Source organism: Gymnoscopelus braueri (assembly GCF_963280865.1).
Source record: "Gymnoscopelus braueri genome assembly, chromosome: 7".
Classification (NCBI taxonomy): Eukaryota; Metazoa; Chordata; class Actinopteri; order Myctophiformes; family Myctophidae; genus Gymnoscopelus; species Gymnoscopelus braueri.
Genome location: NC_137608.1, coordinates 8,800,011 through 8,813,380, shown reverse-complemented (window position 1 = coordinate 8,813,380; position 13,370 = coordinate 8,800,011). Strand labels below are relative to the sequence as shown.

General features: G+C 41.1%; 1 protein-coding gene across 1 annotated transcript in view; it reads right to left on the bottom strand.

Moving 5' to 3' along the window:
* Positions 1-13,370, bottom strand: part of antxr2a (ANTXR cell adhesion molecule 2a) — a 102,938-nt gene that overhangs the window by 50,274 nt on the left and 39,294 nt on the right. The window contains exons 11-12 of the mRNA XM_080432988.1: positions 4,725-4,803; positions 3,704-3,799 (exon numbers count right to left, since the gene is read on the bottom strand). Coding sequence (XP_080289114.1) covers positions 3,704-3,799; positions 4,725-4,803 — 175 coding nt within the window. The remainder of the gene's footprint in view (positions 1-3,703; positions 3,800-4,724; positions 4,804-13,370) is intronic.

Sequence of the window (13,370 nt, the reverse complement as noted above, 5' to 3'; positions counted from 1 at the left end):
ATCTGGTGTGAACTTTATATGTAGGCCAATGCATGCCGTTCTGATTTCATTTTCCAAAACAAATCATAAAACAAAGAAAAATCACCGCAGAGCAGCAGCACAGCACATACTGTGTGACCTCTCTCCTGGCAGCATTCCATGAGGGAGAGAGAGAGAGAGGCGGAGCGTGTGTGTGTGTGTGTGTGTGTGTGTGTGTGTGTGTGTGTGTGTGTGTGTGTGTGTGTGTGTGTGTGTGTGTGTGTGTGTGTGTGTGTGTGTGTGTGTGTGTGTGCATGGCCTCATCCCGACTGTTGAAACCTGGCAGACTGGATGGTTTAAATATTAACAAGCCACACATGTCCATGTGCTCTTGTGTTTGTGGCCCCCCCAGCACAGGGGAGGGGAGGGGTACCAGCTCTCTCTCTCTCTCCCTCTCTCTCCCCCCACCAAGACAAACACAGCGTCCCGCCAGACATGCTGCAGGGGGTTTACATTTTAATGCCTTTGTTGGTTTTCCAAAATATGCTTCCATCTCATCCTGGAACGACAGAGCTCCCCTTCAGGTCCTCAAAGCAAGGTGACATCTATCATTTAGCGGGAGGGAGGGGGGGGGAGGTGTATGGGGGAGGGGGGGGGGGGGGTAAGTGGGGGTACAGTTTTTCCCTTCATCAGGGGCTCTCGATAAGCGGAGAGACACACACAGGGACCAGGGGGGGGGGGGGGGCACCATCTGTAGCCCTGCTCATATAATAGCCCCCACCCAAAACTATAATCTGCTGGGGTTTTTTTTTGGGGGGGGGGGTTTTGGTCAGCTGTGTGAAGCTGTATTCAAAACAAAATAAAAATGCACGTAAATGATTTTTTCTTCAATTACTTTTTTTCATTTATTTTCTTTTATTTGTTCATTTTTTTATTTTCCAAAACAATTATAGAAAATAAGTAATTGAAAAATCACGCCCCCTTTCGTATTAGAAGGACAATATCAGTCACCAGAACCAAACACCAGCAAACTGCGGGTTTACTGAGCAACTGCAATTGCCCAAAGTTGCCCATTAATGCCTCTTTTCATGCAGTGACGGGTGTTTTCAATTAATCTAACATGGTTAAATTGGAGTTTGAAGTTACAATGGTTTTGTATAGGAAGGGGGGCGTGTCTGATAAAAATAAATATCAAGTATCTAAATACTGAATCAAGCAAGTTAAAAACTGTCTGCGGGGCTCACAAAAGCCTGAGTAGACGTTAAAATGACCCCAAACATGTTTGAAAGTGAGATATCCCTTTAACCCATTAAGACCAGGAACGCATCTGTGTCACTTTAGATTTCTTTGGCTATTGAAAAATAGCAGATATACAAGCTCATAGCGCGGCACCGAGTGCCGCGCTATGAGCTTGTAGATCTGCTATTTTTTTTAAATCTTGATTTTTTTTTTTTTTTTGAAAAACGGTTAGGATTTAGAAAACATTTTTAAGAATCGCCTCAGGTCTTAATGGGTTAAGTGTGATCAGTCTTCCACCACTGATCACATCAAATGGAGATATCGAAATGACAAATGACAATAATCAAGACGAGAGTCACACCCTGTGGGACGTCTGTCAACATCCTGCAGCAGTTTGGGGTTTCAACAGCCCACAGGATGTTCACTTCCTGTTTGAACCTCTTCTGCAGTGCAATGCTGTGGTGTTGCTATGGGCAACACCACACCACCACACCGCGGGTGAACGAGGTGAACCTGAGGCGAGGACCGCGACCACGATGCTTCACCCCACTTCCCCTAATGCTTACTAAGGAGCGCGCATAGCTTGTAGATTGGCTAATTCTCACTACAGAAAAAGCATGACGTTTATATTAATAAAGGACTGTTTCCCAAGCAGTGGGCTGGGACCCATTTTTGGGTCAAACATTTTTACTTTGTTTTTTGTTTACTACTTTTTTTAAATGTATTTATTTATTTATTTTTTCAAAAAATATTTTTTTTTTATTAAAAGATTTTCATTTATTAAAAAATATATATAAAAGAATTTCATGAATTTTCAGAAGAAAATCTAAGAAATTCCATTAATTTAAAAATAATAATTTAAGAAGTAGTGACAATAACAGAAACTACATACAATGCGACACGTTGTGAGATTGTAGATTGGCTATCTTCACTGGTTTGGGTCCCGGGGAGACATCAAATTTCTCTTTTAGGTCTTGAGCAGAAAAGAGGCTGAAGGATGAGGGGGTGAACCCGGAATAGGTGGCCAGCGAGCTGACACTGGGAGCCAACACAAGGCACAGCTAGGAGGGGGCAAGAGGTGCACCACCTACGTAGACACGTAGAGCTCAAGACCCTGATGCTGGATAGGAGGGAGTGGAGGAGGGCAGCGATCAAGGATTCCCGGCTAGTCCGCACTCTCGCATCACACAGGACCATTATACTGTATAGTATATAATCTATACCAGTGGTTCTCAAACTTTTTCATGCAAGGACCCCCAAATTGACACTTATTAGCCCGCGGACCCCCGTTCGAAAAGATAAGCCAGGGACCCCCATAAGAGAAGATTTTTACGGCTCTCTAGCAGTGATTCTGAACCATTTTAATTCCAAGGACCCCCAGTTTGACATGCATTAGGCTACGGACCCTCATTTAATGGCATTTCTATCCCTGGGACCCCAATTTATATTGTAAAATCAATGTTAATTTAACTCTGAGAGTGTACAAATGGAACCAAATGGACCTGTTAGGGTCCATTTGGTTCCATTTGTACACTCTCAGAGTTACAGACCCATAAGGGTCCATTTGGTTCCTATCCATCATTTAGCTGGAACCCCCTCAAGTACCCCTAGGGGTCCCCGTACCCCACTTTGAGAACCGATGATCTATACAACAGGTAGTTCCGACTTCTGATATAGGCTCTCTACCCGTGCTCCAACAAGCATGACAGCACAGCTAGCCGTCCTCAAATTAAACAAATCAAAATTCAAAAATCAGCTGTGCTGATCAGACTGTGGCTAGGCTAGCAGTTTGCATGGGACGTTTGCGGACGTAGTAGCTAAATGTGGCATTAAATTTGTTCTGAATTTCTATCGAATATCTTAATTACAATGAGATTGAGTTTACAGTTAAGTTTTGTTTCTCTATTTGTGTTCAGTTTGGGAAAGGTTGCCTAGCGCCGAGTTAACAGGGTCATTGTCAGACCTCATGCATTTCCAGGATAACAGAGATGACACTCGCAGAAAGGTTGTTATTTTGAGAGTGAAATGCCCCACAATAGAATACATTTTTGTATGTTTTATTTTGATGGTAACTGTTGTATAATCGCAATATTACACTCAAGGGTGGCTTTACCGTGATTGTTGTCTCCGCCTTGTTCCTGACCGCATCACTGTCGTGCCAATAAATCAAGGTAACGCACGCCCTCTCGTCAGTGGTGGAAACTAAGTACATTTACTCAAGTACTGTACTTAAGTACAATTGTAATTCTACTCCACCACATTTCGGAGACAAATTCTGTACTTTTACTCCACTACAATTATTTGAAAACTTTAGTTACTAGTTACTTTGTAGATGTTGATCATTATTACAAAACGTAAAATAACCACTTCAGTCCTATTTAAACTTTGGCTATTTGAAAATAGCCGATCTACAAGCACACCATTTTGATTACCGGACTTTTACTTGTAACAGAGTGTTTCTGCAGTATTGATACTTTTACTTAAGTAAAAAATGTTCAGTACTCACAATGGTGCAGCAGAGAGGAAAGAACCACCACAAGAGGGCTATGGCCAACAGGATGAGCAGCACCAGGAACACGATGGCTACGGCCCAGCCGCCCGTCTGTCCACAAACAAACAAGACAAAGAAGAGTCTTAGAAGTGTGTGTGCAAGCACGGATAGAAGATTAGGACTTTCATAGATTTCAAAGACAAACATTGCACTTTTGACGCCCCCGGGATCCAAACTTAAAAAAATATATTATTATGAATTGACCCCGTTTCCAAAAATAGTGAAAATAGCAGATGTACAAGCTCACAATGTGTCACAATGCTAACGCGTTGTGAGCTTGTAGATCAGAAAATGTACCTCCTTTGTACCTCCTGGAAGTTGGCTTGTGTCTCTTCCAAACTACAGCTGAATTTGACTGGCTTACACTACTGACAGTATGAACTTTAGAAGCTGGGCTGAATGAACGCAGAAACAATGCGGAACGCCTGACCAATCACAGCAGCCTGTAGTTCGTACTGTAGTTTGGGTAGTCAAAACATCTTGGAGGCGCAGAACACCCGAATGTAGAGAAAACCATGACGAGTGATCAGGTAAACTCACTTTTAGCTCCGGCACCTAATCATTTATAAATTGGGCTTAAAGGGATAGTTCACCCAAAAAAATACTTTTTTTCTATCGATTAGTCACCCCAGGTGACTATGAATATCCATGAATTCATGGATATTTTTTTTGTTTTTGTGGCATTCCTAAGCCAATAATTTGATGACCAGCGGACCGGACAGGCAGCGGTTCCGGTAGGAGACACAAAGGAGACTCTTTGTGTCTCCTACCGGAACCACTGCCGGTCATGAAATTATTGGCTTAGGAATGCGACAAAAACATGGGGTCTCCATGGGGCGACTAATTGATAGGAAAAAAAAGTCATTTTGAGGGTGAACTATCCCTTTAAGGAGGAAAGGAAATCCTCTGTCATCAGAACCCTAGAGAGAAACCACAAGAACTCCAGCGTTCCCAACAGGAGATGATCGACACTCACGCATGTGGAGGCGCTGATGGTAAGGGCGGTGGAGATGTACGACTTCCCATGGTTCAAACTGATCAGCACATCCATGGTCCTGGAAAGAAAGAAAGAAATCACATCAAACACTTTTTCCCCTTTATAAATAGCAGATCTATAAGCTCACAACAAGTGTTAAATACTTTTGTAGTAGTAAGCAGAGTTTAAGTAAAAAGAAAATACATCTTCAGGTCGGGATACAAATCATATCCAATCAGGAGAGAGAACTCATACAGGATACTAGGATAAACGAGTGAAATTGCAGGTGATGAGACAAACAAACAAACAAAAAAGAGCAGACACATGGGAACACTATGAAAAGTGAAGCATATAAATTATCTTTGAACAAACTAAATTATCTCCTCTCTCCTAATTGGATGAAATTGGTATCCCAACGTGAAAATGTATTTTCTGTTTACTAAATACAAATAGCTGGAAAGTCGAGGAAACCCCTGTGAACAAATACTTTATAGCAATGATTATTTGTATTATCTTTCTATATATCTATCTAAACCAGAGGTTCTCAAAGTGGGTCCGGGGACCCCCATGGGTCCTTGGGGCGAGGGGTTCCAGGGGGTCCCCAGCAAAAGCATCACAATCATTGTATCCATATTTTATACGTAGACTATTAAAAAATTGCAGATATTCAAGCTCACAGCGCGTCACTTTGTGTCGCGCTGCGAGCTCGTAGATCTACAATTTTTTAAACATTTCTGAACAATATCGAAAATGTTTGGAAAATGTTGAAAATGTTGAATTTACTTTTTTTACATAAATCTTCTCTTCTGGGGGTCTCTGCTACAAATCATTTTCAGATGGGGCTCCGCGTACAAATATACACGTCAATTTGGGGGTCCTTAACATGAAAAAGGTTGGGAGAACCACTGAACTAAACAAAGAAATCCTGGATGCAATTGGTGGTCTCGTTTATTTCAATCGTTAACACGCTGAGAATAAAGAATGGGCCCGTGATGACCAGGCACAGAGACAGAGTGTGTGAACCACTATGACTTATTTAGAAAGGAACGGCAGGCGGCCGGAGTGGGTGCAATTAACCCATTAAGACCGGGAACGCATCCGTGTCATTTTTTTATATATTTGGCTCTTCAAAAATAGCAGATATACAAGCTCATAGCGCGGCACCGAGTGCGCTTGTAGATCTGCTATTTTTGAAAAATCTAGAAAATGTGTGCAAATCTTTGAATATATATATTTGTAACTCAAATCTTTGCTTTGCTGGAGGTACCTGTAACAATTTTTTTTACAAATGTTTAAAAATGCTTAAAAATATATAGGCCTATATTCAAAGATTTGCAAAAATGTTTTTTTTCTTCTCAACAATAGCAGATCTACAAACTTTGAGCTTGTAGATCTGCTATTTTTGAATAGCCCAAAGAAATAAAAAAAATGACGCAGATGCGTTCCCGGTCTTAGTGCGTTAAAGACCCTAATGATGAACGGCACCGCAATCTCCATATGTCTATTAACGCCCGATCCAATTACCGCCGCCTTAATGAGAATTCAGGAAATGGAACGACGAGCGAAACGCCTGAAATCTTCCCCCCCTCCCGATGACGACGAGGTAGAGGAGCGGGAGTCAAACTCAAAGTGAGCCTTCTATTGTCTGAGCGAGGCCAGTGGCGGGTGGGCACTACTCTGACTTCTTTACTAACAACTTGTAACTTTACAAGTATTAGTCCTGTTATTCAAAATTGTACTTAAAAAACAACAAAAGTATTGGTATATAAATATACTGTAAAGTAAAAGTAAAACGAATTCCCGAAAAACTACTAATATAAAATAACTTTTTTCTAAAATAGCAGATCTACAAGATCACAACGTGTCGCATTGCAACACGGTGTGACCTCATAGATCTGCTATCGTAAAATAGACAATGAAATATAACATAGCTTAATAGGCTTAATTTGTTAATTTGTTAATCTGCAAAGTAACTAGTAACTGAAATTTCCAAATATTAATTGTTGTGGCGTAAAAAAAGCACAATATTTGCTGGAGCGGAGTAGAAGTAGAAGCGGAGTAGAAGTTATACAATAAAAAAATGGACATACTCAAGTAAAAGTAACTCAAATATTTTACTTAATCCATTAAGACCGGGAATGCATCTCTGTCATTTTAGATGTCTTTGGCTTTTCAAAAATAGCAGATATACAAGCTCATAGCGCGGCACCGAGTGCAGCACTGCTTGTAGATCTGCTATTTTAGAAAAAATGTGTGCAAATCTTTGAATATATATATTTTTAAAGCTAACATTTGTAAAATGTTTTGTTCCAGGGACCCCCCAGAAGCAAAGATTTCAGTTACAAATGTTCGCTTAAAAATATATATATATTCAAAGATTTGCACAAATGTTCAAGTTTTTTCAAAAAATTGCAAGCTCATAGTGCGGCACCGAGTGCCGCACTATGAGCTTGCACATCTGCTATTTTTGAATAGCCAAACGAGATCTGAAAATGACACAGATGCGTTCCCGGATTGAATGGATTAATTACAGTACTTGAGTAAATGTACATAAGATACTTTCAAGCCCTGCCGTGCTGTCTCTGTGTGCTGAAGGATTTAGCCCGGGGCAGAGCCGGAGGCCCAGGCTCTCCTGTGGGCTCAGAGCAGATGATGCCACCAGACCTTGTGGTCCATCATTACCATGCAGTGGATCCTAAACACCATGGGGGCTTCTCAAAGTGAGCGCCGTGCGGCACCCCAGGGTGCCACGGTGACGTCAGTAGGCTATACCAGGGGGTGCCATGGAATAATTTGATATTGAGAATGTTCAACCCTTTTCATATCAAAGTCCATTATTTATTGGGCATTTGAGGCACGGAACCACCGTTTGATGAGATTTAGCCTCTCAGACCCAAAACTTAGTATATTTGGTTATCGGTGCATAAGTAATAGCAGATATTTAACAATAATGTTACTCTTGAGAGCGTAAAATGAAACCAAATGGACCCGTAAGGGTCCATTTGGTTTCATTGTACGCTCTCAAGAGTTAAAGATCTATAAGGGTCCATTTGGTTACCAACTCTCCATCATTTAGCTGGAACCTGGAACCTCTTGAAATCCACTGCATTAAAGGATGTGTAACACTGGTTTCTTTCCAAATTGGCCAGAAACAACATCTATAAGGGGAGGGAAGTGTCATTTTCCAATCTCTTTTGTACATAATAGTGTTTGTATTTGTTGATGACATGTATTATTGCGTTCATTCTTATGTTGATTAACTGAATACTTAGGACCACAATGTTATCCTTTTAGCCTTAATGTCTTACTGTGCCACGTGTTGTTTACATTTACACACTAATAAAGTATTCAATAAAAAAAACTATAAATCTACTCTAAAAATATTACTATAATGCCGTGGATTCTAAACAGTCCAAATCGTCTCCTTATCACCTCTCCTCCCCACCTAAATATTTAATCACCACATGCTTTGATCTTAGGTCAAATATCCAAATTAACCGATCTGCAAGCTCACAAACGCATGCCGATTCCCTGAATCTTCATTCACTTTTGCCGAATGTTCATACATTTTTGCAGAATTCACACATTTTCACAGAATGTTCAGGCATTTTTCCAATGTCCATACATTTCTTCAGAATGCTCCTACATATTTTGCAGAACGCTCACAATTTTTTGCGGCATAGGTAATAAACCAAAATATTATAATAATATTACTTATTACTTTCCAACTTCTATTGTATTTTTGTTGTTAAATGAGGTGAGATTAACTTTATAAACCCCACAGGGTTTTCTAAATCTCACCTGCACAACCCAATATTATGCTGTTGTTACAAATGTGTTGTTTTTTTATATGTGCAAAACCCCCCCAAAAATCATCAGCGTATGTACACGTGCATACAGTACACTCCGATTTATGGACACATGGGGGAAAGGATGGTAGGAACTTGGTAGGGAAGATATTCCTTTATGTGTGGTGGTGGTGGTGCAGGTTCCTACATGTCTGTGCTTACTATGGGATGGATTGGGGGAGAGGCAGTGCGGGTTCTTGCATGTTAATGAAGCAGCGATGCTGAATGGGTGAGGGGAGAGGCTAATTTAGCTGACATCCTCAATCCACGCTAATGGGGAGGCAGCTTGCTAATCAAGCTGGAACTGGAGAGCCAAGCATATCGTCGCCGTTGTCGGGCAGAAACCTTGTATCTCCAAATATCCCGATTTTTACGTTTATGTTTTCGTAAATGAATGCCATACAAGAGTTGTGAAAATAGCTGATCAACAAGCGCACAACGCCGCTGTGTGCTTGTAGATCAGCTATTTTCACTATATTAAATCCTTTTTTTTAATAATACACAGTTTTGGACATAAAAGGTTTCTTTCCGACATCGAATGGATCCAACGTAGTTATTATTTAGTCACCAGCTCTAGTCAATTATTTTCATTGGTTCAATACTTAAATAAAACCCTTTTTTTTTCAAAGAGCTAAAAATCTACAAGATCTACAACGCATCGCTACGAACACGTTGTTCGCTTGTAGATCGGCTATTTTCGCTACTTTTGAGCGTCACTCGCGCACAACGAAGTAGGGAATTGATTTAACCACTTAAACGCCATATGGTTGAGCACAGACCCACAGGGCTCTATTCTCTATACAAGTGTCTTTTCTGTTTTTGTGGGGAAAGCTTTCACAGAAACACAACACACACGTTGTGAGCTTTTCTGTGAAAGCTTTCCTTATAATACAGATGCTGGGGTTAAGTGGTTAAAGAGAAAACATTAAACATTGAAACACGGAGATACAAGGTTTCTGCCCAACAACGATGGTATGAGGGAGGAAAACCTCCCATGCGAGTTACACTGACAAAGGCCCGCCGTTCCCCCCCAGACATCGCCAGATATCCGTAACAACACACCTCAACCGATGTTGCCAAGTCCGCTAATTATAACGTTGCTGTCGGGCAGAAACCTCTCATCTCCATATTCTAACTTTGTGTTTTTTCGTAAATTAATTCCGTTTTTGAATTTGAATCCTGAAAAGTAACAGTTTTGGAATATGAAGTTTCCACCTGACAGAGACGATAAGCTACTTTGGGCTTCTTTTATTTTCTGTGAAGACCCCTTGGGGTGTGTGTGTGTGTGTGTGTGTGTGTGTGTGTGTGTGTGTGTGTGTGTGTGTGTGTGTGTGTGTGTGTGTGTGTGTGTGTGTGTGTGTGTGTCTGCTTGCTTCTCTCGCAAAACCTGGCAACACTGACCACAACCCAACCAGAGTCAGTAAGGGCTTCAATTTCTGTTCAGGCACTAAACGGTTAATTGTCAAGAGTTTACTGTTGAGCAAGCAGAATCTGCGCCGGAAATAATGTGCAAATCATATTTCATGTTCTTCGTTCGGTTTATTCTTTTTTTTTTTTCCAGATGAAAAAAAAAGCACGCTTAAGTAATTCAGTCGTGAGGCAATTCTTTTAACGACATTGTCCTGGACGGTGGAATAAATTAATTTGTAAGGGTTTGCGTCTTTCTGCTGTAGCCTCTGATGAGAGCCAGTTCCTGGTTAAATTCATGGTTGTTAGTGACATTTTCAAAGGAGAAACATTAAATGTAAACTGCACTAAATGTTGGGTCAAATATGAAAACCTAAAGGCCTCATAGTTAGTTGCACACACTGGTGTCGCGGAACAAAAAATAGCTTATGTACAAGCTCACGACGATGAAGATGATACAGTAGCCTATACATGTGTGCAACAGAAGGATGAATACAATTAATACTACTTATGTGGTGAAATATATATTTTTTTAGATACAATCTAAAAATATACAGATATACAGCTTGGTGTCAAGCATCTATCAAGTTTTGACCACAGCTTCCCCAGTTCACCAGTGCTTCGCGCCGCGTTTCGAGCTTGTGGATCTGCTACTTTTGATACTTTTGTGTGAAGCTGTAGTATGATCAAGTAGGGCGTTCATTTACGAAAAAATAAGATATGGAGATAAGAGTTTTGTGCCCGACAGCAAAGATGTGTTATATTTGTGCACGTCTTGCATTATACGGTATGAAAAACAATATATACCTAAAATAGACACTCAACAAGCTCACAATGCGTCTCGACGTGTTGTGAGCTTATAGATCGGATATTTTCGTTATTTGTCGCAAGTGGTTGACATGAGAGGTTTGTCTATGCTTTCCTGTCATGTTTGGATGACATAAGTGTCACATTAAGCAACTTCCCTCTAATGAGGTCTAATTTCTGTTGTTTTGTGTTGTGTTGTGGTTGCATGTCTGGTACACCGGAAGAAGAGTCATTCTTTTAAAATAGATGTGTGAAGTGTTTTACGACATTATCTTGACAACTACAAATTAACATAGGAATTTCCTGTTTGACTTGACTTCATCGGTGCATTTACCTAGAAATTTCCGCAACACTGTGCAGTAGGCTACTATAGAAAAACGGCTTAATTTAGAAAACGTTTTTGGCTTCAGTACCGCTACCTCATTTTGCTTAGAAGAGAAAACCACAAGCTATAGCATAATAAATCTTCTCAATTTACATTTCTAAACGACAAACTCTTGTAGAGTGGTTATAAAAAGAAAATCTTGAACATTTGGAATAGTTTTGAAATATTTTAACTCATTGAGTGCCCAAATTATTTCTGGCTATTTCTGGCCAGTACGATTTTTAGTTTTTTTGTTTTGTGCTTAGGAAGCGAGATACAGCCTTTTTCAGTTATAAGTTAAACAAGGAGTGGATGGAGCTGCAAATCTATTATATATTTTTTTTACTACTTTTTTCAAAAACACGTGAAACACGTGATTGGCACGTTGCACCATAGCGTTAAAACACGTGAAACACGTGAATGGCACTCAATGAGTTAACATAAATATTTGATGCGGGCTCATTGGCACAAAATCTTGGGGGTCTGCGGCCAAATACAATTAGGGGGTCCTTGACATGAAAATGCTATATATAAACAAAGATTACTTGACAAATGAAATATATTGCTGACACCAAAAACAAAACATCCTGAACACGATCAGTCAAAATGAGTGCATTCCACCCAGAGCCTTTGACGGGCCGTGTGATTGGAATGAGCTGCCTAGTAAAACATGAAATGCTTTGCATGTGTTTTCTGTCTGACAGCAATGATGATACGTTCCTTTGTTCAATGGGAAAGCAGAAGGATGATGAAAGGGTGTTTGTCAATCACATAGGGGGGCAAACAGTGGAAAACAATAAGGCTACAATCGTTATCTGTAATTTGGGCATTATAGGCTCAGATCTACCAGTCACATGGCGCTGTGAGCTTATAGATAGCTTTTCTTCTGTATTTTAGCATGACACCATTGTATAACGAAGTATAGCCCGCTGCTTAAAGTTGACTAATTGATTTAGTAGTATTTTTTAAACCCGCTCTCCATTGTTTGATTCATCGAAAAAGTAATCGAAAGTATAACTGCAAAAGAAAGTGATCCATAGTTTCAGCCCTGCACCCAGTAAGTTGTCCACAGTGACCGACGAAGGCCACCAACAGCAGGTGAATCATTTACTAATAAACAATGCTCCCTGCATGTCAGGTCCGTATTCTGATGTGTCCTATCTCCCACATCCTAAACTCCTAGAGGAAGTAGTCGTCGACCATTGTGCTACTCGTGTCAAGTGTCTTATGCCTGTACGAAGGACTTAGGAAATAGGATTAGGAAGCATCAAGGAGGTAGGAGATAGGAAACCCAAGTGCTTGCTACCAGGAAGTCTTTCCAAGCTGAACAGCGTGCTGTGTGGTGAACCCGTCCAGCTGGCAAAATAACGGCCCTACAAGGGAGGAGGCGTGTCAGCTGTGTTGTCGTCAGAAATGGACGTCGCACGACTAGACACTTCTCTAAACAAAATGTCCTCCTGTCCTCTCTCCTCTTCTCGTTTCCTACGTACACGTTTCCTCAGTGGGAGGGACTAACATGCAAGGAAAGGATGCAAGTGTAGGAAATGAGGATGTAATTTAAGGACCTGAGATGCAGCCCGAAAAGTCACTACTTCTGTACGGGGGCGAGAAATGGACGCTCACAGCACAGCAGAAAAAGGCACGGAAACCCCCAAAATAATCATATTTGAACTGGGGACCCCCCACCCTGACAAGCACTTGGAATTGTAGGCATTACATCGAGTTTGACCCGGTTCCACAGATAAATAGTGAAAATAGACGAACTACAAGCTCACAACGCTCCAGAGTGGCAGGCCTCACATATGCTCCACCCTCAATTATTCAGCCTTCCCCAACGTTCACGTCTTTAAGTCAAGTTTGGCAGCCATTAGTGGCACCGGTGTCAGCCTGGTCCAGCTGCATGGCATCAGCCAGGCTTAGCTTCAACGGCGGGGCTAACTTTGAGACACGCTGATGCCAAGCGCCGGGACAGAGTGGCAGCAAACCGACCTCCTATGAGAAGAAGAAAGAGTCTGCTTTTCTTCTTCTGGTGACGACCGGGATGTCCCATGTCACTTAGTACCAAAGTTTGACTGATCCCTTGACAGTCTGCCCCTCTCATCTCCCATGTTTACATGCATAAGTAGCTGCATTTCTTCTCCATGCTTTCCATCTCATCATGGAAAAGTTAAGTGGCAGTGAGCGATGATGTGGTGATGCGATGAGATGTGAGGGTTGCAG